The following is a 22520-nucleotide window of genomic DNA, read 5'->3' on the forward strand; positions in this document are numbered from 1 at the left end:
ACTCGGAGGTGAAGGATAATTCTGTGCGAACACTCTGGATAACCGCTGTTGATCAATGTTCCAAAGTCTCAGGACTTCAATGAACTAATAGAATGACTGGCTTCCCCGGAAAAGAACAGCAGTCAGTGAAGTACAACTCACACCAATGGGAACAAAATTCCAGCGAGAAACAAGACCTAATCCTAAAATATTGTTCTCTGAGCACCTTTTCATCTCATGCACACACAAAGTAATTACTGAAAATCTGCAGCACACCGAAAAATATCTTCTACCATTTCCTGACCTGACAAAAACAAAAAGGTTTAATTTTGATTCATGCACATTGGAATGCCATTGTTGTGTGGCTGTTGTCATCTTTTATGTGACAATCTCAGGGAAGAGGTCCGTGTCCCTGACTAAATAGGTACTGCACGTTTTAAAATTCTTGCAGCCCACCAGCGTGCCTCGGCACAGCAGCCGAAAATCTCTGCTCTAAAGGAAACTTACAGACCGAGACAAAGGGGGTCCAAATGCGAGAAACTATCTGAAAACTATAAGCCAAAGGAACAGAAAATTCTCACATCCGCAAACTCGCCCGGAGCAACACAGGACCGTAGTCCAATTTCTGGGCTCCTCGAACCAGTGAAGGTCAAGTCTTCACTTTTTCCTCTCTCCTTCAAAATTTCGGGCAAATATATATTTGGGATGTACTTTATAAAGAGAGGCAGAAGGACTGACCAATCAGTAAGAGAGAAACACATCAGACCCATTCAGACTCAGGATGGTTTACATCTTATGGCTCCCCCAAAAATATATATTTTATTGATTTTTTACAGAGAGGAAGGGAGAGTGATAGAGAGTTAGAAACATCGATCAGCTGCCTCCTGCACACCTCTTACTGGGGATGTGCCCGCAACCAAGGTACATGCCCTTGACCAGAATCGAACCTGGGACCCTTCAGTCCGCAGGCCGACGCTCCTTCCACTGAGCCAAACCAGTTAGGGCAGTGGTCGGCAAACTCATTAGTCAGCAGAGCCAAATATCAACAGTACAATGATTGAAATTTCTTTTGAGAGCCCAATTTTTTACACTTAAACTTCTTCTAACGCCACTTCTTCAAAATAGACTCGCCCAGGCCGTGGTATTTTGTGGAAGAGCCACACTCAAGGGGCCAAAGAGCCGCATGTGGCTCGCGAGCCACAGGTTGCCGACCACGGGGTTAGGGTGCACAACATGACTTAAGTGGTAACATTCTGCAGTGATAAATACTGAAAGAGAAAAAGGGTTCTGCACCACAACCCATTTCCAGACGACAAAACACACGGTCTTTCTCTCGCTCTCCCCCCACTCCAAGACAGAAAGCCCCGGGGAATGGGCCTTCCCTTCCCTTTCTCCAGGCTCGTGATTTCAGGGCTGGGCTGGCCGTCCTGAAGCTCAGATCTTAGGCGTTCCACAAGGCACTCAGAACACCAGGGAACCAGAGTCGGCGCCCTCTCGGGGATTAGGATAAACAGCATTTTCTTAAACCAGCTCACAAATCAAAACGCACCAAATCCTCTTTCCCTCTCTGTACTCTCCTTTATTTACAGAATGGAAGCAATATGGTGATTAGAAATGAGACAGGGCAACGCAAATTCAAGACACACAAACCTGCCAAGGGCCTTGTCCACGAAAACAAACTTATTTCACATTGAGACCAAACACAAAACTTTGCAAGTAGCCAGGCTTTTAGGAACAATTTAACCGAGAATTATTCATAATGCAGAGAACATGGACATGTATAGATAAGATGTATAAAAGAAACAAAGAATCATCGACTTTTTTTCAAACCACCTTATCACCCTGCTAGTGGGCGATGAAATCATGAGTAAGACTTAACTGCTCTAATCCTCCGCCCCCATTAAAACCCACATTCGAGGAAAGCAGACGCATCTACCAGATGTAGAGGCATTAACCCTCTCAAGAATTCCCAACACCTCAATCATCAGACACCAACACACGGGGCTCTTTGCCACATTTTCACCCCCATCTTCCCAAACTGCTCCACCCGTTAAAATGGCCATACAGAGCAACAGTAAATAATGAAGGATGTTTCAGGCCAGAGTCCTGGGACCAGTTTATGGGGAAATGATCTCCGAGAGGATGGGGCGCTGGGTTTTCTCTAACATGTGACAATTTAAAAATAAAATCCCGAATGTTCAGCAGCAGACAGACACCGAATGCCGGGAGTCGGCTGGTCAGCGAAGTCTGAGGCGGGTTACCCACTGGCCCTCGTTTGTGGACTAACCGTGGCCCAGCTCCGTCTGGGCGTAGGTGCCAATTATCTGGAGTCCTTTGGCGGGAAGCAGCCATTTCTCTTTCTGAGCAGTGGTGCCCTGATTCAGCAAGGTGGGAATAAACATGGAGAAATTGAGGCCCACTGGTTCCACAAAATTGATCATATGCAGTCTACAGGAGAGAAAAGAAAAGGTCTCAGCCGCACTGGGAACTGCATCTACCGCCCTGCCTGCCTGCTGGGCCCGGATGGAGGTCAGGAACACTCAGCCCCTGCCTGTGAGATTAAGTGCAAAATTGACCATTTTACCACCCGGGAGCCACCAGCAGAATCTAGTGGTATCTTTTCTGCCCCTTATCATTGCAGGGTCAGAGTTCCTCTTTAATTCTGTACTTGATCCAGGAAGCCAATCTACCATCGTTTTAGCCTAAAAACACCTTTTGTTTTTTGTCTTGTTGGTGTGATTGGTTGGATTTTTTGGTGTGTCTTTATTTTTGCTTTATTTCAGGTTTTACTTATATGAAAAATCAAAAGAATTCCATACAACACTTATTTGTAGATTTGTTAACAAAAAATCCTAAAGAAGAATGTAGGAAGGAGACTGGACTTGGGGTGGTGATCACACAATACAACGTGTAGATGATGTGTTAGAACACCATACACCTGAAACCTATGCTAGTGTAATCTTATTAACCAATGTCACCCCATAAAATTCAATTTAAAAAAACAACACTAAAATATATATATATATAAGTCAGAAAAGTGAACACCAACTGGATATTTGATGCATTAATTAATTTCTGTCAATGTTTGCTGCATGCCAACACTATTGTGGCTATGTTAAAAAGAGAATTCTCTTAGAGACGCAGAGTAACATATTGCAGATGAAAAGAAAAGAAGGATGTAAACCACCCTTCCCTAGATAACTGAAGCAAACACCCAGGCTGCTACATAGCTCTATATTCCAGGGCGGGAGATGGCTAAAGGCCTTCAGAGTTTACAGATGGGTCAGAAGGCCCCGTGAGCCTGTTAAACTATCGCCAATGGTCTCAGAAAATTACTCTGGACCAAAGGAATTCTCATTGTAATAAAATTCAGTCTTCAACTATTTTCTCATAGAACAGAAGCTGTGAAATAATCCAAATACAAATTACACAGTCAGCCTTGGCTACAATGCAGGATGGGTTTTACAGGGGCCGATTTTGTTCCATCTGTCTGTCGAAAGAGCCTGAAGCACAGAATGAACAACTGATGTTCAGGACTTCTCCAGGCTGCAGAGGAGGTGGTGTGGCCGCCAGGGTCCTACAAGCAGAGCCTGAATGCAGGGACAGGAGGGTAGGCTGCCCCTTTCACTTCTGCAGAGGCCCTGAAATCACCCCACCCTCTTTCGGGGGGAAGATCACCCTCCAGAGGTGCTGGGACACTCACACACCCAAGGAACACCTGGACTAGCCATCACCCACGGTCTCTGGTTTTTTCAGCAACATCAACTGTGACTGAAACTGAGTGGAGGGAGAGAGGGGACGGGGTGTGAACAGAAGAGGGGACGGGGTGTGAACAGAAGAGGGGAGCTGCTTTCCCAGTAACTGGGGTTAGCAGCACTTTACTGCTGCCCTGAGGGAAGGAACACACTTCACAAACACCCCACCTCACCGAGCCAATCCACAGTGAGTGTAGAAGTCATTGTCAAAGGCAGGACGAGAGTCAGAGCACTCCCTAACGAGTGCCTTACCAAACGAGGAAATGAGATTTCTGAGAAATACAATGGTGCCAAAAAAAAAAAAAAAAAGACACTCCTACTTTCAAGAGGGAACTGAGGTTGTGGGTTTATAAAATGATGACAATGGCACACACAGAATTCTAGGGAACTGAGAAGGGAAAATGTGACACAAAATAAAGACTGCGAGATATTGATGTTCTTAATAACATACTGAGCTGTGTGGGTTTTTTGGAGGCCCCTTGAAAATCAACTTAATGCCCGACTGATGTGGCTCAGTGGTTGAGTGTCAACCTATGAACCAGGAGGTCAGCGGTTCGATTCCCAGGCAGGGCACATGCCCGGGTTGCAGGCTTGGTCCCCAGGAGGCAGCCGATCAATGATTCTCTCTCATTATTGATGTTTCTCTCTCTCCCTCTCCCTTCCTCTCTGAAATCAATAAAAAAATATACTTTAAAAAAAGAGAGAGAAAATGAACTTAACAAAATCCTAGTGCTTGTTTTTTTAATCCTCACCCAGGGATATTTTTCCCATTGATTTTTTTTAGAGAGAATGGAGGGAAGGCGGGGGGTGGGGGGAGAGAAAGAGAAACATCGATGTGAGAGAGACACATCAAGACTGCAACTGAGGTATGTGTCCTTGACTAGGAATCGAACCCAAGACCCTTCAGTCCAAAGGCTGACGCTCTAACCACTGAGGAAACCAGTCAGGGCTGAGTGCTTGTTTTCAAGTTATGTTTAATCTCTCCTGAAGATGCTTCCAGGGAACCGGCTTTGAAAACCTAAGGCCCCACCAGGTAGCTCGGGTGGTTAGAGCGTGGTCCTGCCACGCCAAGGTGCGGTTCAACCCCTGGCCAGGGGACATACAGCAGCCAATGAGACGTAAATAAGTGCAGCAACGAATCGATGTTTCTCTCTCTCTCAAAACCAATAAAAAAATAAATAAAAACCTAAAAAAGATAACAAAATCCATGGCTGATTCTCATTAGAATTTTAAATTACTCTTAAGAACAGTTTTTTCATAGCAAATAGTCTAGTTAACAGACAAAATTACAGGAAAGATTAGAAAAACAGCTTCTATGTTCCCCCAACAGCAAGGTCTTATTTTCTCAAAGACTGAAAAATTCTGTTGTTGCTCAAGTTGAGAAATTTCAAAGCTGTTTACTAACATTCAGTCACCTTCAAAGGTGAGTTATATTTTGATAGAAGTAGATGTAAAAGAGACCAGTAAGTGCCCAAAATCCCCGGAAAGAGAAATACTCTGGTTTTCCATCAATTCTAGCACGCCCCCACCCCAATTTTAGCATTTAAGAAATCTGATGTACCTCACAACTGAAGCTATGTCAGAGTTACCTGTCTTAGTTATGTAAGACATGGGTGTCAGTTACATTCAAAGGAGGCTTAAGACTTGGCATTCAAAACTTGCCAAGATTACTTTTCAATCCCCTTCGCTAATATATTGATCTCCCTGTCATATCCTATGGATATTGGAAGAATGTCAAAGGGCATGTTAAAGTTTGTCCTTTAATCCCCAAACAGCAAGGTCTACGTCATGAAAAATAATACCAAACTGCCGCCCTAACCGGTTTGGCTCGGTGGATAGAGCGTCGGCCTGCAGACTGAAAGGTTCCAGGTTCGATTCCGGTCAAGGACATGTACCTTGGTTTCGGGCACATCCCCAGTGGGGGGTGTACAGGAGGCAGCTGATTGATGTTTCTCTCTCATCAATGTTTCTAACTCTCTATCCCTCTCCCTTCCTCTCTGTAAAAAACCAATAAAATATATTTAAAAAAATAATACCAAACTGCCTGCTATCTACTAATCTTTAACCCACATAAAGGACTTTGTCCTATTTCCTCATGACTTCACTTGAGTCTGGTTACCATCACAGATGATGAAATCGTCTATCCAACCCTGAACTACATTGCATCAACCATTTAAAAGCAAAACAAAATAAACCTCTGTTTTTGTGTTATCTTAAGGAATAATAAAATCTCAGTAATATTTTAAGGTTTACAAACCCATGTTGGGTAATTCAGAAACATAATCTTCTAGGGAGTTACTCTACTTCAGTGATTTTCAGCAGGTGTGTGGCAAGAGGCGCACTGGTGTGTCACAAGAATTTTTAAAACATGCGATACCAGCTCTGGTCAGGTAGCTCAGCTGGTTAGAGCACTGTCCTGACATGCCAAGATTTGGGGTTTGATCTCCAGTCAGGGCACATACAAAGATCACCAATAAATGCATAAATAAGTGGGACAAATCAATGTTTCTCTCTCTCCCCCTAAAATCAATTTAAAAAATTAAAGAAAAATTTAAAAGTTCTCTAAAACAAAAAACATATAATATCTGACCATTTAGTCAGGGGCACTGACCTCTCTTCTCTTAACTTGTCAAATAAAAAAAAATGACAACAGCCAACACAACAGTCGTCTGGTGTAAATGAATCAACATTATACCTTTTCTTTTTGTCAGATTAGCAAAAAATGTGTTTTTTGGTGTGCCACAGAATTTTAGTAATGAGTTAATGTGTGACATGAGATGGAAAGGGTTGAATATCACTGCTCCACCTCAGTATCTCCCCAGCCATGAGCTACAAACTTTAAAAATAAAAAAAGAGCATTTGGAAGTAAGTACTCTTAATTTGGGCTACCAAAAGTAAATTGTATTTTTATAACAAAAACGGAAAGGAATTCAGAGGGTAGTGCTAAGGGCCACAGTAAATTATTTCACATTGACAATAACAGTGAGGTAAAGTTAATACTTAGATACCAGACTGGTCGGCGTGGCTCAGTGGTTGAGCACCAACCTATGAACCAGGGAGGTCATGGTTTGATTCCAGGTCAGGGCACATGCCCTGGTTGTGGGCTTGATCCCCAGTGTGTGTGTGTGTGTGTGTGTGTGGTGGGGGGGGGGGGGGAGTGCAGGAGGCAGCCGATCAATGAGTCTCTCTCATCATTGATGCTTCTATCTCTCTCTCCCTCTCCCTTCCTCTCTTAAAAAATAAAAATTAGAAAAAAAATTAGATACCAAATGAACTACAGGCAGTATTATGGGAGAAATGACTACATATAAATAAAAGGCTAATAAAGTGTCCCCTTGGGAGTTCGACCAGGAGTTTGATCACTCGCTATGACATGTGCTGACCACCAGGGGGCGGTGCAGAATGAAGCAGCCAGAAGGCCCTGATTGACCCTGATGCAGGCCAGGCCTAGGGACACTACCTGTGCATGAATTTCGTGCACCAGGCCTCTAGTTACTACATAAAGGCAAAACTTGTAACATGTCTCATTTTTTTCTTGGCTTTTGAATATACACTACTCATCATATTTCATCTTTATTGATGAAAATAGGTTCTTCTAAAGTGAAGTTCTAATAGTGAAGTTCTTCTAAAATATAGAAACCTAAAAGAGGAAATGCCCAGGAATAAGTGAGAAGTGTAAGGGGTGCTACAGGCCAAAGGGAATCTTGTATTAATAAGATCATGTAATTATAGAGTGTTAGCTTAGATAAAGGCAAAAACAAAGAGCATTTTTTTTCCAATTAAAAAACAAAACAAAAAATACACAGATTGTCTGAAAAAAGGAAGGTACTCTGCTCAGTGCTGGGACCACGGTATTTTTTATGAGGCCTCATATGCACCAGAGAACCGGTTAACACTGCCACCAGATTCCACAACGCCGAGTTCTTAGGGTGCTTTCTATTCATTCTGAGGTTTGACTAAAGTTCTTCATCCATCCCGTTTCCCATTATTTAAAACTCAAGATCTACACTACCATAGAAAAATACAACGTTATTGCTACGAAATATTTACTACTGTTTGGTCTGGCAAGGGAAAATTCCCTCGGAATCCAGCATCTAAAGGCAGCAAGCCTCCTTCCCACCAAGAGCCAGGGCATTCTGAACGGGAATCACTCAAATGGAGGCTCCAGGCGGAAAGAATCTGTACGATTCTTCTTGAGAATGAACACTGCAGGGTCACCAATGCGTTATCAGCATTCCACAATGTCATTCTTTTAAAAGGCTTAGGTACAAAGGTCAACATTCTCTTCCACACACACAACTCTCAAGTGGCGTGCAAACAGGCCAGGCGGAGTCTTCCAACGCCAGGCCCGAGGGACAAGCACCCACGGACGGCGGATTTAAAGTCCGGGCTTTTGTCATCGGTGAACCCTGGACCTGCGCTAAGGCATACCTACTTTTTAAACCACATGATTTCATCAGGGTCCGAGATGCCAAACTCCCTGATCTTCTTCACCAGGGTGGCACTCTTCCTCACGGCCACCTCGTAACGCTGGCTGCGAGTGAGGAAGTTCAAGTCCTCATGCTTGAAGTCTGGGTCGTTCAGAATCAGGTTCTCTGGAAGGGAGTAAAGGGCATCAAGACGAAGACAGACATTCGGGGCTCCGTTACACCGCCCTGAATCACAGCTGGGTTCAGAGTCACGGCCCAGGTCCCCTCTGCGGATGGGCGATCCGTCCCCCCGCCCCCCGCCACAGGCCGCCCCCAGAAGTGGGGGTCCCGGCTCCCCTAAAGCTGGGCCAGAGCCTACGTCCTACAGCTCCCCCAGGCTGTATCGAGGGAGGCCTGGCCCGCAGCCCTCACCGATCTCTCGGCGTCGCCGGGTGTTCTCGGGGCTGCCGTCCAGGATGTGCGTGAGCAGCTCGGGGTTGAAGCTGGCGGAGGCCCGCTCCCGGCGCAGGTCCTGATTCATGGTGACAGCCATCAGAAGCAGCGGAGGCCGAGACGGCGTCGACGAAGGGTGTCAGAATCTCCGGCGCGGGCCGGGCCCAGGAGCTGCCCTAGGACCGCGCGAGTCCCCGCCCCCGGCCCGCCCCGGCCCGCCCCCTCCACCTCCCCGCGGCTGCCGGGCGTGTGAGCGGCCTTAGCCAAGGAGGCGGCGGCGCCGAGTGGTCCCCTAGGCTCAGGTCAGCCCCCGGGAAGGCGAATCCCCACCTCTCAGCCCGGGGAACCCCTGACCCGACCCCCCCAAACCCGGGGAAGAGACCCCGGAAGCTGCTCAAGCAATTGCCGGGAGGGAGGGGGAAGTGCGGCGCGCTCAGTACCGCCCCTGGTCGCGCGATCACGCGGGGCGGAAAATGGAAGCAAAAGACGGCCCGGACGCCCAAGCTGGTTGGCTGGAGGCTTGGGAAGGGGCGGGACAACAAGGTAAAGGAGGATTGCGCCTGCGCCCTGGGACTTGCCCACCCTGCCGCTTCCGGGTCCACGCGCCAAGGCCTCCCGGAGAAAGAGCGGGGAAGGAGACTCAAGGTCCTGGGGGTGGGGAGCCTGTGGGCTTGGCGCAGTTGCTAAGGGAGGTCGTAGGATCCCCCCAAAGCCGCCCAGATCGGATCCGAAAGGGTCGGGGACAGAAGTAACGCTGGGGAGAGGCTCTATCCTTTGTTAAGACCGTGGCATCTTGGCTGCCAGAGGCGTGGCGCTGGGAACTGGGTTTGGGCTGGTGGGCGCGGACTTGGAATGAGACCGAGCCGGCCCTGTACTTAGAGATCTTGGAATCCACTTTATTGTTTTCACAATTATCATCGTCGTCATCCAAGTTGTAAACGCACACGTTTTTTAAAGACCTAGTACGGGAGGGTTTGGAACGAAAAGCAAAGTGCAGCCTTAGAAGCAGCCACTTTTCATCAGTTTCGCTCTTCGTTCTGGTTCCTAAAAAGTTGATAAAACGCTTAGATGCTGTTTCTTTATTTGTTCGTTTTCGTTAGCCCTTGACTTAATGCTGTGAACGAAAGGAGCCACATGCTAACCTGACAAGCTCAGGGGAGGCCTGCGTGGCAGTCTTGCAAACTCAGAGACCTGAAATAACCACAAAGGATGGTTTGAAAATTAAATATTTAACTACAAACAGGTTATAGTGGGTAGTCATGTCCTAGTCCGATATCTTCCCTGACAAAGATCAACTTAGATCTTTCCTGAGCCCATTTGCCTTTTTGCCTCTAAGATAACATATCTGTGAGACGTCTGGGTAACTTGTAACTTCCTTCTTTTGCTGGAGCCCCTGGGGCACAACCAAATGTGGTGGGCGCCAGGATAGATACTTCAAATTCCTTCATTATCATGTTAATTGTTCCTGTACCCACCTAAGTATGTGTCCATCATTTTGCTTTTTATCCAATCCCAGGGGTTTCCCACCGGTTGACTTTATCCCACCTCCTTAATCCGTCACCAATGAATTTCATGTAGCCGACCTATGTCCCTCCTTTGATGGCAATGTGTAAATACAGATGTAACCCACCATTTCTTCGGAGCATTATCTCAATTCATTGAGGTTCTGCTTCCCGGCATATGTCGACATTTTGGCTCAAATAAACTCACTAAAATTCTTTACAGGTTTCAATGGTTTTTATTCGTTAACAATGCCATGATGATGAAGATAAAGCACACTACACTCCATCCCCTTTATATCTCCCTAATTTACCTTTATAACATCATCAACATCCTTAATCCTGTTTTTAAAAATATAAGAAATGCCAAACCTGTAGAGAATTTTTATGAGTCTATTTGAGCCAAACTGATGTCATATTTGGGGAAGCAAGATCTCAAATGCTACGGGGAATAACAATTTTGCAGCTTTCATGTATTTGGAATTAAAGGAGAAGATGTAAGGAAGATTACATGGAAGTGGGGAAAAGCAACGGGGGATTGGATTACAGGACCGTTATCAACATTATGTGCTCTCTGAAGTATGGTAACAACCATACTTAAGTAAAAACTGCTGTTTGAATTTTAACCCTGCTATTCTGGCTTCTGTACATACTTGCTTGCTTGGACAATACAGTGGTTACCTCAGCTTCCAGACAGACCTGGAGACTCACAGAGGTCATGTTCCTGTGCCTGTGGACCAGGACTACAGGAGATCGACTCCCACTGACTCAGTAGCTCCAGGAGTAGAAACTGTAGATAACCTTTAGAGATTACTGAGTCCGCTTGGGTCTGCTTCTGTAAAACCTGCTTTCCCAAGATAGGGCCACATTCCAATAATGTCCAGCAGGGGCTGGGAACCCCCCTGCAGGCTGTTCCCAGACTTTAGAATTTAGAATTTAGAACAAAGGAAAATTTTTGTGGTTTGGACCTTTAAAAGGACTGCCTACACCTGGGACAGGGCGGTCGTGAGGACTCCACCTGCGTGTGGTGCCCTCGCGGCCGTCCTGGCCAGTTCAATAAATCCTTGCCTGCTTTTTTAATCAATCAGCAGCCTCCGGTGGTCTTATTTTTGATTCCAGGGTTCGACCCCACAACACTCTCGTGAGGGTGATTTTGCTTATTTCAAAGCTGTGTTAACTTAGCTGGACAAGAACAATGGACAAGGCTGGCTTAAAACCTTTTACTACAGAAGTTACAGGCCTGGGACACAATTGCCCACCATCATGACCTGCCCATTTAGGAATTTATGATCAGATCACCCTGTGAAGTTATCTTTCCGTAGAACCTTTTTTTTTCTGTCCACAAAACTATAAATTTAATGCTCTGTTCCTTTCAGCACTGGGAATAGGGTACAACGAGTGAATCATTCACCTCCAACACAAAGTGTAAGGAAGTACCAAAAAATTAACAGTGTTTTAATAAAACATTTTTAAAAATCAAAATTAACACAAGAAAAATCCACAATGAACAGAATAGCAAAATTTTAAATACAGGTTCATGATTACTGATTGTTTTGTCTCACGCTCTGGTATACTTGGGGAAGGCACTATAACTGATGCTGTTTTTAATGTTTCCAGGCATTAAGATATTTATTTTGGCTACTGTGTTTAGATTGTATTCCTCTTGGCAAAAACTGGCTCAGAAGATCACCAACACCACAAAGCCAAGTTTACTGCTTCCTCGGGCAAGGAGAACGCTCCTCGGCGAAACTTGGGCAGTGTCTCTGAGAGGAGAAGGTAAGGCCAGGGTTTTCTGAGGATTGGAAGTTTGGTTTAAGGCCAGTTTTTCAGTTTAGAATCTTTTTAAAAATATATATATTTTATTGATTTTTTACAGAGAGGAAGGGAGAGGGAGAGAGAGTTAGAAACATCGATGAGAGCGAAACATCAATCAGCTGCCTCCTGCACACCTCCTACTGGGGATGTGCCCGCAACCAAGGTACATGCCCTTGACCGGAATTGAACCTGGGACCCTTGAGTCCACAGGCCGACGCTCTATCCACTGAGCCAAACCGGTTAGGGCTCAGTTTAGAGTCTTGATTAGGATTGTAGAAGCCCATATAATTGTGTGCCCGCAAAGAATGACTACAACAGTCCAAAATTGGGGGAAACAGTAAGGGGAGGGAATTCAAAGAATCTCAGTGGGCAAACTGGCTGTTGATATTCGAACCATTTGCCTGGCCTGGGCGGTGGAGGAAGAGGAAAGAAATTCCAGTGAAGACAGCAGACCACAATGTCACTCTGACGTAGGCAGTAAGGTGTGGTTGGGGTTCTCTGTGTCCCAAGCTGAGTGCGGGGGTAGATGGTTGTGGTGTTCACTCTCTTCTGCATCCATTCCATAAATATTGAGCCCTAACCGGTGTGGCTCAGTGGGTAGAGCGTCGGCCTGCGGACTGAAGGGTCCCAGGTTCGATTCCGGTCAAGGGCATGTACCTTGGTTGCAGGCACATCCCCAGTAGGAGGTGTGCAGGAGGCAGCTGATTGATGTTTCTCTCTCATCGATGTTGCTAACTCTCTATCCCTCTCCCTTCCTCTCTGTAAAAAATCAATAAAATATAGGTATTTTTAAACAAATAAATTTTGAATGTCACATATGCTGTATTAGACACATCAAACGTGTGGCCAGTGCCTTTAGCATCCACGGATGATGACTCTCTGAATACATTTCCTCTGATTGGCAAACGTTTAAAGACAGAGGACGATAACCCTTTTATCTGGTTACTGTGAAATCCATTTCGCTGAGATCGGGGTAACGTTTGTCAACCCCGTGCGCTAGGACCTTTTGAGGCCGTAGTTCACGGCATGTGTAACTGGAGTTTTCGGACTGAGGATTCATAGTGCAATATCGGCTGACAAAGAATTTAACTTCTAGAACGTGAACGAGTTGCTTCTGGGTTGGCGAACATGTGGCGGTGTGTGCGTGGGAGAGTGGTGCCCTCAGAGGGCATGGCCACTCCCCTTCCCGCCCCCCCGCCGCTTCCCACACACCTTGCCCTGTGCACTCTTCCATGGGCCTGTTCCCGAGTTATCTCCTTTCATAATAAACCGGTAACCTAACCTAGTTGTGGAGTGGTAATCATAATAAACCGGTGATCTAACCTAGTTGTGGAGTGGTAATCATAATAAACCGGTGATCTAACCTAGTTGTGGAGTGGTAAGCATCCACAGGCAAGGTTCTTGTCTTCAAGAAACAAACCCAAAGCTGGTAAAAGCGCTGATGAACTTGGTTACAGGCCTTCCTTCTCTGACCTTCAGCCCGACCCCACACATCTTGGCAATCGCTTCAGAAGAGATGGAAGAAGCAGATTGGTTCACCATCCTTCCTGTACCGTATTTTCAAACTTGCCAGTCCTTAAAAAAAGAAGACGATTTCTCTTGTTCCTGCCAGGGATTTTCTCTCTCCCAGAAGGGTCTTGGGGAAGGAAAGGGGCAGGGCCCTTCGGTACAGGTGCACCCTGCTCAGACTCGTAGGGGGATGAGTTGAAACCCAGCTGAGTGGAAGAGAAGCCCATCCCGGTAGACCTTCTTGGAAACGTTACGGAAAGTGTGATAATGTGTGGCTGGTGACTTATGGAGCCAGCTGTGCTTGTCTTAATCAACGCATAGCAACTTTTGTTTGAAGAGGAAAAGTTGAAGTTAAATGTGTGTGTGCCCCCAAAGCATCAATTCTGCTGTGTGATACCTTTAAAAACTAAGATAAATGTGATGGCGTTGTGACCGACAGCTCAGCGTACAATATACATGGTCGTGAGAGGAGAAAAATGACCTGGTCTTGTCGGTTCAGGTGTCGCCTGTGTGTTTTCTTTCTTTCTTTCTTTCTTTTTTTAAAAATATATTTTATTGATCTTTTACAGAGAGGAAGAGAGAGGGATAGAGAGTTAGAAACATCGATGAGAGAGAAACATCGATCAGCTGCCTCTTGCACACCCCCTACTGGGGATGTGTCGGCAACCAAGGTACATGCCCTTGACCGGAATCGAACCTGGGACCCTTGAGTCCGCAGGCCGACGCTCTATCCACTGAGCCAAACCGGTTTCGGCTCGCCTGTGTGTTTTCATACTGTGATGGCAGAGTGGAGTGGTGGTGACAGGTCTCAGATTGCCTCCTGCCCCTTGACAGACCCCTCCCCCTGCCCAGTCTGGGGAGAAGGGAGGGAATGGGTTGCACAGGGGTTAGAGTAGGAACAAGATTTCTCCACGTAGAGCTTTTGTATGTTGTCAGGAGCCAAGAGTCGGTCAAAGGATTAACTCTGACCTTCAGTAAGTTCAGGCCCACTTCCTCTTGCCTGAGGACAAAGCATTCCTTCTGTAGCCGCCCTTCAGCCGCCACACCCTTTATCTATAGTCAGCACCCTTTACGACTTTAGCCGATTATCTAGGTCAGCCCCCACCCCTCCTAGGCATCCACCCCTCTAGAAACCACATAGAAGGAAGGCTGTAAAAATAAAATTTCGAGGCTTGATCAGAAACCCCTTTGTCTTGCTTCCATTCTTCTGCGTCCCTTGTCTGTCTCTCGTTCTCTTAGGTGCGCCGCCTCGGTGCCCCCGTTAGAAGACCCCGCTGGCCGGGCAGTATGTTTTTTGTATGTTGTTTTGTTTTTCAAAATAAGTGAAGGCATAACCTATCAAAAAGATGTTTTTTTGTGTTTTATTTTTATTTTTATTTGATTTTAAACCACCATCCGCTGGTTGTGGCTCTCAGGCATCCGTTAATCCCCGCCTTGTGTTCTGCTTGGTGTGTCAGGAATCTTCAAAAACCCACCCCCACGCCTCGCTGACAGGCGCCGATGACGCTGCCCCAGCCCGGGACCCATTACTTCCCCTGGGAGGTCAGTGCCGGCCACGTTCCTGCCGGGGACGCACTGAGGACGTTTGGCAGGTGAGAGGCTTGTTTTTCCACAAGGTGGGGGGATGGTTAAGTGGCTGCCTCCCCCCCAAAAAACCAATTAAAATAGTCATCATTTTGTCTGATTACAAGTGATTAAAAACTTAACATGCATTCATTGTTAAAAAAAATGTAGGCAATTCATAAAGGTGTAAAGAAAGCAAGCAAACATCACCTGTGATCCCACTGCCTGAACAACCACTGCTCATGTTTTGGTGTTTACACACTTTTTCATGTGTGTATGTATGTATGTGTGGGTGGGTATGTATATATACTATGTATATACACGTGTGGACATACATGTATACTACGAGTCAGTCATTTGATTGCCATGTAACAAATTACCCCAAAATTTAGTGGCTTAAAAGGAGAGTGAAAGCTTATGATTTCTGCCCTGGCCTGTGTGGCTCGAGCAGCATCTCATGCACCAAAGGGTCTCAGGCAGGCACCCAGGTTTCGGGTTCAATCTCTGGTCGGGGCACATAAGGGAGGCAACCGACTCATGAATGTTTCTCTCTCTTGCATTGATGTTTCTCTTTCTCTCTCCCTCTCCCTTCTTCTTTCTCTTAAAGTAAACAACACCACAGCCTGGCCGGTGTGGCTCAATGGATAGAGCATAGGCCTGCGGACCAAAGGGTCCCGGGTTAGATTCCGGCCAGGGGAACGTACCTTGGTTGCAGCTGGCCAGGTCCCTGGTCAGGGCTCGTGCAGGAGGCAACCAGTCAATGTGTTTCTCTCACATCAGTGTTTCTGTCTCTCCCTCTCTCAAAACAAAAACAAAAAGGAACCAAAAAACACACCACAATCATACAAAACAAAAGCTTATTATTTTATAGTTGCTGTGGGTCAGGAACTTGGGGGTAGATTAGCTGGGCCAACACCGGAAGGCTGGACGGGACCTGGAGGATCTGCTTCCGGGTGACTGGGTCACACGTTTGGCGAGTTAGCGCTGGCTCTTGTCGATAAGACTCGGAAGTTTGGGGTGATAGACGTGTACTAAATCTTGACTGGGGTGGTGGTTACACCAAGTGTGTGTTTTTGTCAAGACTCGTTGGACAAGTGTCTTTTGATGCAGGTAATTTATACCTCAACAGTTTTTCTGATTGGTTGCTGCCATTTTTATTTTGTCTGATCTAAGTAAGGCTGGCCATTTTTCCTCCCGAAACCTGTTAAGCTCCAAGCTCTGTGGCGGTTGTGTGTAAGGAGAGAAACGATCGCACTTTCCCTGACTTCCAGGTTGAGCGTCTACGACATGACCGAGTCCCGAGCGACCCTGACGGCTCAGCACGGATCCGAGCAGCACCAGGTCCTCGTCTGCACCAAGCTGGTGGAGCCGTTCCCGGCCCAGCTGGGCTCCCTGTACCTGGTCCTCGGGGAGCTCGAGCAGCAGAAGGGTAAGCCGGGCTCACACACGCTTTTGCACTCTGGGTCCTGAGTGGTGGCTCGGTTGGGACTGGGTCTGGTTTCTGACCCAACAGTGTCCCTCACTGGGGATAACATTCCTCCCAAATCATCCCACAGTGCAAGGGCTCATGGGAAACGTGATTGGGCTCAGACCCGATCTGCCACAGGGCATTGCGAAGGAGTGGAGAGAAACCATTCATTTCTGAAGGCCCACAGCGTCCCGGCCTGGTACTAGATGTGCTTAAATCTTCTGAATCTGCCCACCTGCCCTTAACCTGAGTCTTACTATTGCTAGCTCATAGATGAGAAAACCAAGGCTCAGAGAGGGTGGGGCTGGACTAACCATCCCGGAAATCAGGGTAAGAGAAATAGGACAGCCCTAGCTGGTGTGGCTCAGTGGATAGAGCGTCAGCCTGCGGACTGAAGGGTCCTGGGTTCGATTTTGGTCAAGGGCACATGCCTGGATTGTGGGTTTGATCCCCAGTATGGGGTGTGCAGGAGGCAGCTGATTAATGATTCTCTCTCATCATTGATTTTTCTCTCTCTCTTCTCTTTCTCTCTCTCCCTCTCCCTTCCTCTCTGAAATCAATAAAAAATATATATATTTAAAATATTTAAAAAGTGAGAGAAGTAGGACACAAGGGGCGGAATAAAAGAGCCTGAAAGAATCTTGGCTTCCAGAGTTGAAGGTTGCTCTGTAAAACTCAGGTCCTCTCCTCCTTTGCCTCCCATGTGGCTGTCCCCGGGCCATTTTCCTTCACATGTTTGATGTCATAGATGTTGGATCTGGTTATTTTGGCTTCACATTATATCACAAGTCTTCAAATTTTTCTAGGTATAGTGTTTAATGGCTATATAATATTTTATAGATTAGATGTGTGGCCTAATTCACGTGACCATTGGACATTCATATTGTTTTAATTCTTTGCTCTAATAAGTACACTGTACATCGATTATTGGTTAAAGCAAGTCTGGTACATTTACTCGGTAGAATATTATGCAGCCATCCACGGTGATGTTGTAGCCCTGGTGTATTTTAAAGCAAATATAGGACATGGTCTCATTTGACTCACAAATACCTCAGTATGTCTCTCTCCCACCACCACGATCACACCCAACAAAAACAATAGCCATTCTTCATATAATCTCAGACCTTGTCCATGTTCACGTCCCCCCCCAGTCGCCTCAAAAACAAACAAACAAGCCGAGTGTTTACAACTGGCAGCTCAAACCAGGCCCCAAAGTTCACCCATTGCACTCGGATCACATACCCCAAGTCTCAGTTCATCTCTGACAGTTCTGTCCTCCGCTTTCCTTTCTTTTCATGACAATAATGCCGCTCATTGGAGAACCAGTCCTCTGCTGTTGAATCTGGTGGCGTCTGCGCCTGGCCAGCTGTTTCCTCCTGGCTGCCTTCCTCACCCTGCGGCCTCCTTCCCTTGCATGATCGGCCTTTTTCTGTTTGGACTGGGCTTCAGGGAAACCACGTGATTGGTGAGGGAACGCTCTTTAGAGGCGAGCACGGTGACTAAATGCAGGAGAAAGCACTGCATTTGAAAGTCGCCTCTTCGGAAGCCCCGAGCCTGTCTCCAGCTGCTGGACCCGTCAGGCGAAAGCGCGTGGGGAATGTGGTAGAGCAGGGACCGGGCCAGCACCTCGGCCTGCCCGTCCATCTGACCATTAACGAGGCACTCGGAAGGCACCCAGCACCACTCCGAAGTGTGCCCAAAAGGGAGAAGCTGAGCCTGGACTATGGGCCCTCAGCTCAGGCAGCAGTCTTCCCAGCCTGTGGCTAGTTTACTGAGTACGTTACAACCTGTATTTTTCTTTCCTTGTTTTTAAAGAATTTAATTGATTCTTTGAGAGAGAGAGAGAGAGAGAGAGAGAGAGAGAGAGAGAGAGAGAAACATCGAGTTGTTTCTCTTACTTATGCATTCATTGGTTGATTCTTGTATGTGCCCTGACCAGGGATTGAACCCACAACCTTGGTGTATCTGGATGATGCTCTGACCAGCTGAGCTACCCGGCCAGGGCCTTTTTCTTTCTGAAAAACAATTTCCCCAAGTTTCTAAGTCATACACGCTCATCATTTGCAACGGACGCAGGAAAGCAACTTGAGGAGGAGGAGGTAGAGGCAGGGTGTAGGCCCCGCGTGGGCTGAACACAGAAGCGGCCGCCCACCCCCAGCCTGGGCAGAGGGGGCACTGCGTGGCTGACCCCGGCCAGGTCCGAAGTCCCGTGGGGACACAGAGGTCACCAGGCACCAGTCGTGCCCCGTGGCCAGATGGGCGGTTCTGAGGACAGACAAGAGGCTGCCCGAAGTCACCTGTCCGACGTGTTTACCCAGAGAGCTTGCAGAGGCGATAGGAAAGGTGAAGAAATGCCAGCTGCGTTTCGAAACTCGCTGGCAGTGTCACCCTCTCTGGGCACCATCCAAAGGCCCTCGAGGCATCCCGTCCTGTTCAGGCGCTAAGGGATTGGGGCGCAGCCTCGCCCCGCTCAGCTCCGGGGTCCCTAAGAGAATCGCCAGGCTGAAGGCGACGTGCCTGCAGCCCGGGGCTGCCTTCGATCTCTGTAAACCCCGTAAATGCCGCCCTTCTGGCTTATTCCAGCTGACGCGGGTCCTCCTCCCCGGGCCCTCCTGTCCGCTCCTCCAGGACCCGCCTGACACCTGGCTGGCTCCCGGGCCGCGGTTCCCCACCCTCGCTCCCACAGGGCGGCCCGGTCAGCGTCCCCAGCCCCACACCCCGCAGAGGCGGGCCGCATCCTGCTGGCTCCCCGGGGACCAGTTCTGCCACCCTGTGACCTGTCTGCCCGACACCCACGGCTCCTCCCAGCCTGGCGCCACCTCTGCCACCTGAAACAGCTCGCCCACCCTCCGTATCTCTCTGCCCGCCCCCGTCCGCCCCGGGGACTTTGGACGCCTCCCTTCCTCCCATCTTCTCTCTCCTGCTCGCTTTCCCCCCTCCCGCCGCACCTCACTGTCATTTCAGCCACATTCCTGGCAGACCTTCAGCCCTCGCCTTCTCTCCCTCCCGCCTGATTAAACCCAGGCCTCCACCCTCTCCGTCCCACCCCACTGCGGATGGGCAAGTTCACGCCGCGCCTGGGATCCCTAGCACAAAGATTTCAGGGTCCCTCCTCTCGTGGGGTCCTCCACGCTGCCTACAATCCTCCCACGTCCCGATCAATCCCTGTCCCACAACCCACACGGCTGTTTCAGGCGGGCAGTTACGCAAGACACCAGCTTCATCACCTCCCCTGCCCCTTTCGGCAAACGCCCTCACCTCCTACATCCCCGGAGAAACTGGGGCCACCGCAGCCGCCGTCCTCCTACCATCACACGCGTCCTCAGCCGTCCGAAGCGCCTTCCCTCCAGGCCGGGCCGGAAGGTCCCCTGGCCGAGGCGCTCCCTGCGCCGTGGTCCTGGCCTGCCCTCCGCAGGGACGCTGCTCTGGCAGCCGAACCTTCACCTGTTCCCACAGGTGCTTCCCGCTCGGTGTTCAAAGCCCCGGAGCCTCTTCCACGTTAAAGTAATGGTCGTAATTGGCAGTGATGCCGGGCGGCCGAGGGAGGCCTCGGCCCCACCCGGTCCTTGTCACGGCCCGAGAAGGAATTCAGAGAGATTTAGCGAAGCACAGTCAGCTTAGTGGAGCCACAGTGCCCACCGAGAAGGGAGAGCCGGCGGCCTCGGAGAGCCAGCCGTGCCTCTGGGGTCTGGGAGGAAGGTTTTTGTTAAACGTGGGCAAGGGGCATAGGGTGGTCCTCGGCTTCTGACGTTTGTAGGGCCACTGCCTGTGCCCTGGTCCTTGTCCCTCCTCTCCAGACATCAGCTTCTTCCTTTTTTCTTTTTTTCCCTCTCAATGACAGGAAATCGAGGAGGGGGAAGCGGTGAGACAGGTGGGCAGTGGAGGTCGTGTCTGTGATGTTCCAGCGAGGAGAAGGGGAGGGCAGAGCTTGAGGCCTTTGTGCCCTGCTCTGACTTCCCTGCCTCAGTAATAATAATAATAATAATAATAATAATAATAATAATAATAATGACAGTAATAATAACACTGTCATCTGCTCTCTATGCCTGCCTAGCTGGGACCCTCTTTCCCTTCACAGTCAAACTTCCTGAAGGAAGGTCTGACCTCCATACGCCCCTCCCTCATCTCCTGCTCACACCTCAGTCCCTCCTCCTTGCTCTGGGGTCTTGATCTTTGCAGGAAGAGATTCCCCTGCAGGGCTGTTTCTCTGAAGAAGCAGCTGGCTCCACTCCATACATCAGCCGGGAGGGGTCCCCGGAGGGGAGGGTCCCTGAGGGAAGGGAGGAGGCTGCCGATGGCCGCTCCTGGAAGGAAGGTGCTGGGAGGTAAAGTGAACAACTAAGAAAATCTTCACACAGGCAGTTTGGAACCATTTGATGTAGGATCCTATTTTGAGATTTCAAATGTTTATTTATTGATCTTACAGAGGAAGAGAGAGAGGGAGAGAGAGAATTTGTTGTTCCACTTATCCATGCTTTCACTGGTTGATTCTTGAATGCGCCCTGAGCCCTGACTGGGGATGGAACCCGAAACCGTGGCCATTGGGACGACACTGTGGTCAGCTGAGCTAGCTGGCCAGGGCCCTGTTTGGAGATTTTTAACCGAATTAGACTGATTTCGTCCTTGCTCTCCCCATGTCGCCCCGAACACACGCAGCTGCCCTGGGAAGCGATGTAGGGCCACGTGTGTCACCAGAAAAGGCCTAGGCCTCTCGGGCGTTCAGGCAGACACCCTGCCTGCTGGTCAGGGCCGCTGGCCCAGCGCTTCCTGAGGAGGGCTGCGAGTCAGCCGTCCACACTGGCCGGGAGATCCAGACGTTGTCACGCGCCCACGGGGCCGTGCGGTCTCTGCAGCCCAGCCCTGGGGCCAACAGGAGCCAGTGACTGCAGGTGACCTCGTGTTCCAAACAAGTCCGTCTTCCCCATTTTTTAAAAAAATTTTTTTAAAATATATTTTATTGATTTTTTACAGAGAGGAAGGGAGAGGGATAGAGAGTTAGAAACACCGATCAGCTGCCTCCCGCACACCCACTACTGGGGACATGCCTGCAACCAAGGTACATGCCCTTGACCAGAATGGAACCTGGGACCCTTCAGTCCGCAGGCTGACGCTCTATCCACTGAGCCAAACTGGTTAGGGCTCGTCTTCCCCATTGAAGGCTGGCACCTGCGCCGCCCAGCACTCTGCCTTCTGCCCGGGCTGTGTTCCGTCAATAAAGGGGCCTGGGCGAGAGGGAGGCCAGCATAGACGTTGCCTAACCCAGAGCCTCGCTCTGAACCGCATCAGAGGAAGCAGGAGTGTTCTAGAACACTGAGCGGACTCATTGATCGGCCAGGGGAGCAGCGAGGACGTGACGGAAAGAAAGAAAAGAGCAAAGGAGCAGGGCCCGCCCCAGAGGCCCTTTTCCGGCTGCTGCTGCCACCTGAGCAGTGACCAGCCTTTCTGTGGGGTCCCCAGGATCTGCTAGAAGCCCCTTCCCCCGCCCAGGGTGGGATGGCTCACCCCTATAAGGCCAACCCCTCCCCTTGGGTTTATTGCATTCGGGGTGCTCCTTGCCCTGATTTCCAATGCCAGACGGTCCCAGGATGCCCTGCCCTTGGTGCAGGTGGAACTGGGATGGCGATGAGACCCCCTCCTCAGCCCCGCCCTGGGGACCACAGAGAAGGTGGCAGGGACTAAGATGAGGGAGGGAGGAGGGGGGTGCGTCTCTGGCCGTCCTCCCTGGAGAAGCGGGGTTTTCGGGCGATCCCCGAGTCCCAGACGTGCGCCCATAATGCATGGGCCCCGGGCCCCCTCCCCAGCGCCGCGTGGGCCTGTCGGGCCTCCGGCCGGCTGCGGGCTGGGGCAGCGGAGGGGGCGCGGGCATGCGCGCTGAGCCGCTGTCTGTCCTGCAGGCGGCCCCGTGGTGAAGGCCCGCGTGCTGACGTGCGTGGAGGGGCTGCACCTCCCGCTGCTGGAACGAGCCGTCGAGGAGCAGAGGCTGTACCGGCGGGAGAGGGGCGGCCGCCCGTAGGACAGCGGCCCCGGGGACCCTCGCCGCCCGCCCCGAAGACGCGGGAGCCGCCGAGAA

The 22520-nt window shown here is 49.3% G+C and overlaps 2 protein-coding genes across 8 annotated transcripts in view; one reads left to right on the forward strand and one right to left on the reverse strand.

Annotated features, from left to right (window-relative positions):
• Positions 1-8906, reverse strand: part of ACOX1 (acyl-CoA oxidase 1) — a 25605-nt gene extending 16699 nt beyond the window's left edge. The window contains exons 1-3 of one of the 2 annotated variants that reach the window (XM_008155041.3): positions 8576-8906; positions 8170-8329; positions 2267-2427 (exon numbers count right to left, since the gene is read on the reverse strand). In XM_008155041.3, coding sequence (XP_008153263.2) covers positions 2267-2427; positions 8170-8329; positions 8576-8696 — 442 coding nt within the window. In that variant the 5' untranslated portion in view covers positions 8697-8906. The remainder of the gene's footprint in view (positions 1-2266; positions 2428-8169; positions 8330-8575) is intronic. The other variant, XM_008155042.3, reaches the window with a different exon arrangement.
• Positions 8846-22468, forward strand: TEN1 (TEN1 subunit of CST complex). Of its 6 annotated transcripts, XM_054709818.1 has the most exons (6): positions 8989-9139; positions 9697-11215; positions 11747-11871; positions 14877-15011; positions 16254-16411; positions 22345-22468. In XM_054709818.1, the coding sequence occupies exons 4-6, from the start codon at positions 14920-14922 to the stop codon at positions 22461-22463; spliced, it is 369 nt and encodes a 122-aa protein (XP_054565793.1). In that variant the 5' UTR covers positions 8989-9139; positions 9697-11215; positions 11747-11871; positions 14877-14919; the 3' UTR covers positions 22464-22468. The 6 variants fall into 6 exon arrangements, with proteins under 6 accessions (XP_027986329.2, XP_054565793.1, XP_054565794.1 ...); XM_028130528.2 differs by lacking the exons at positions 8989-9139; positions 9697-11215 and adding an exon at positions 8846-8898; XM_054709819.1 differs by lacking the exon at positions 9697-11215.
• The last annotated feature ends 52 nt before the right edge of the window (positions 22469-22520 follow it).

Source organism: Eptesicus fuscus, chromosome 20 (genome assembly GCF_027574615.1).
Source record: "Eptesicus fuscus isolate TK198812 chromosome 20, DD_ASM_mEF_20220401, whole genome shotgun sequence".
Taxonomy (NCBI): domain Eukaryota; kingdom Metazoa; phylum Chordata; class Mammalia; order Chiroptera; family Vespertilionidae; genus Eptesicus; species Eptesicus fuscus.

What these genes read in the sequence shown, in the direction of transcription:
- TEN1 (XM_028130528.2), top strand. Translation starts at nt 14,920, where the DNA reads ATGACGCTGCCCCAGCCCGGGACCCATTACTTCCCCTGGGAGGTCAGT. An exon ending in GCACTGAGGACGTTTGGCAG is followed by an intron (nt 15,012 to 16,253) that starts GTGAGAGGCTTG and finishes CCTGACTTCCAG; the next exon opens with GTTGAGCGTCTACGACATGA. An exon ending in GGAGCTCGAGCAGCAGAAGG is followed by an intron (nt 16,412 to 22,344) that starts GTAAGCCGGGCT and finishes TCTGTCCTGCAG; the next exon opens with GCGGCCCCGTGGTGAAGGCC.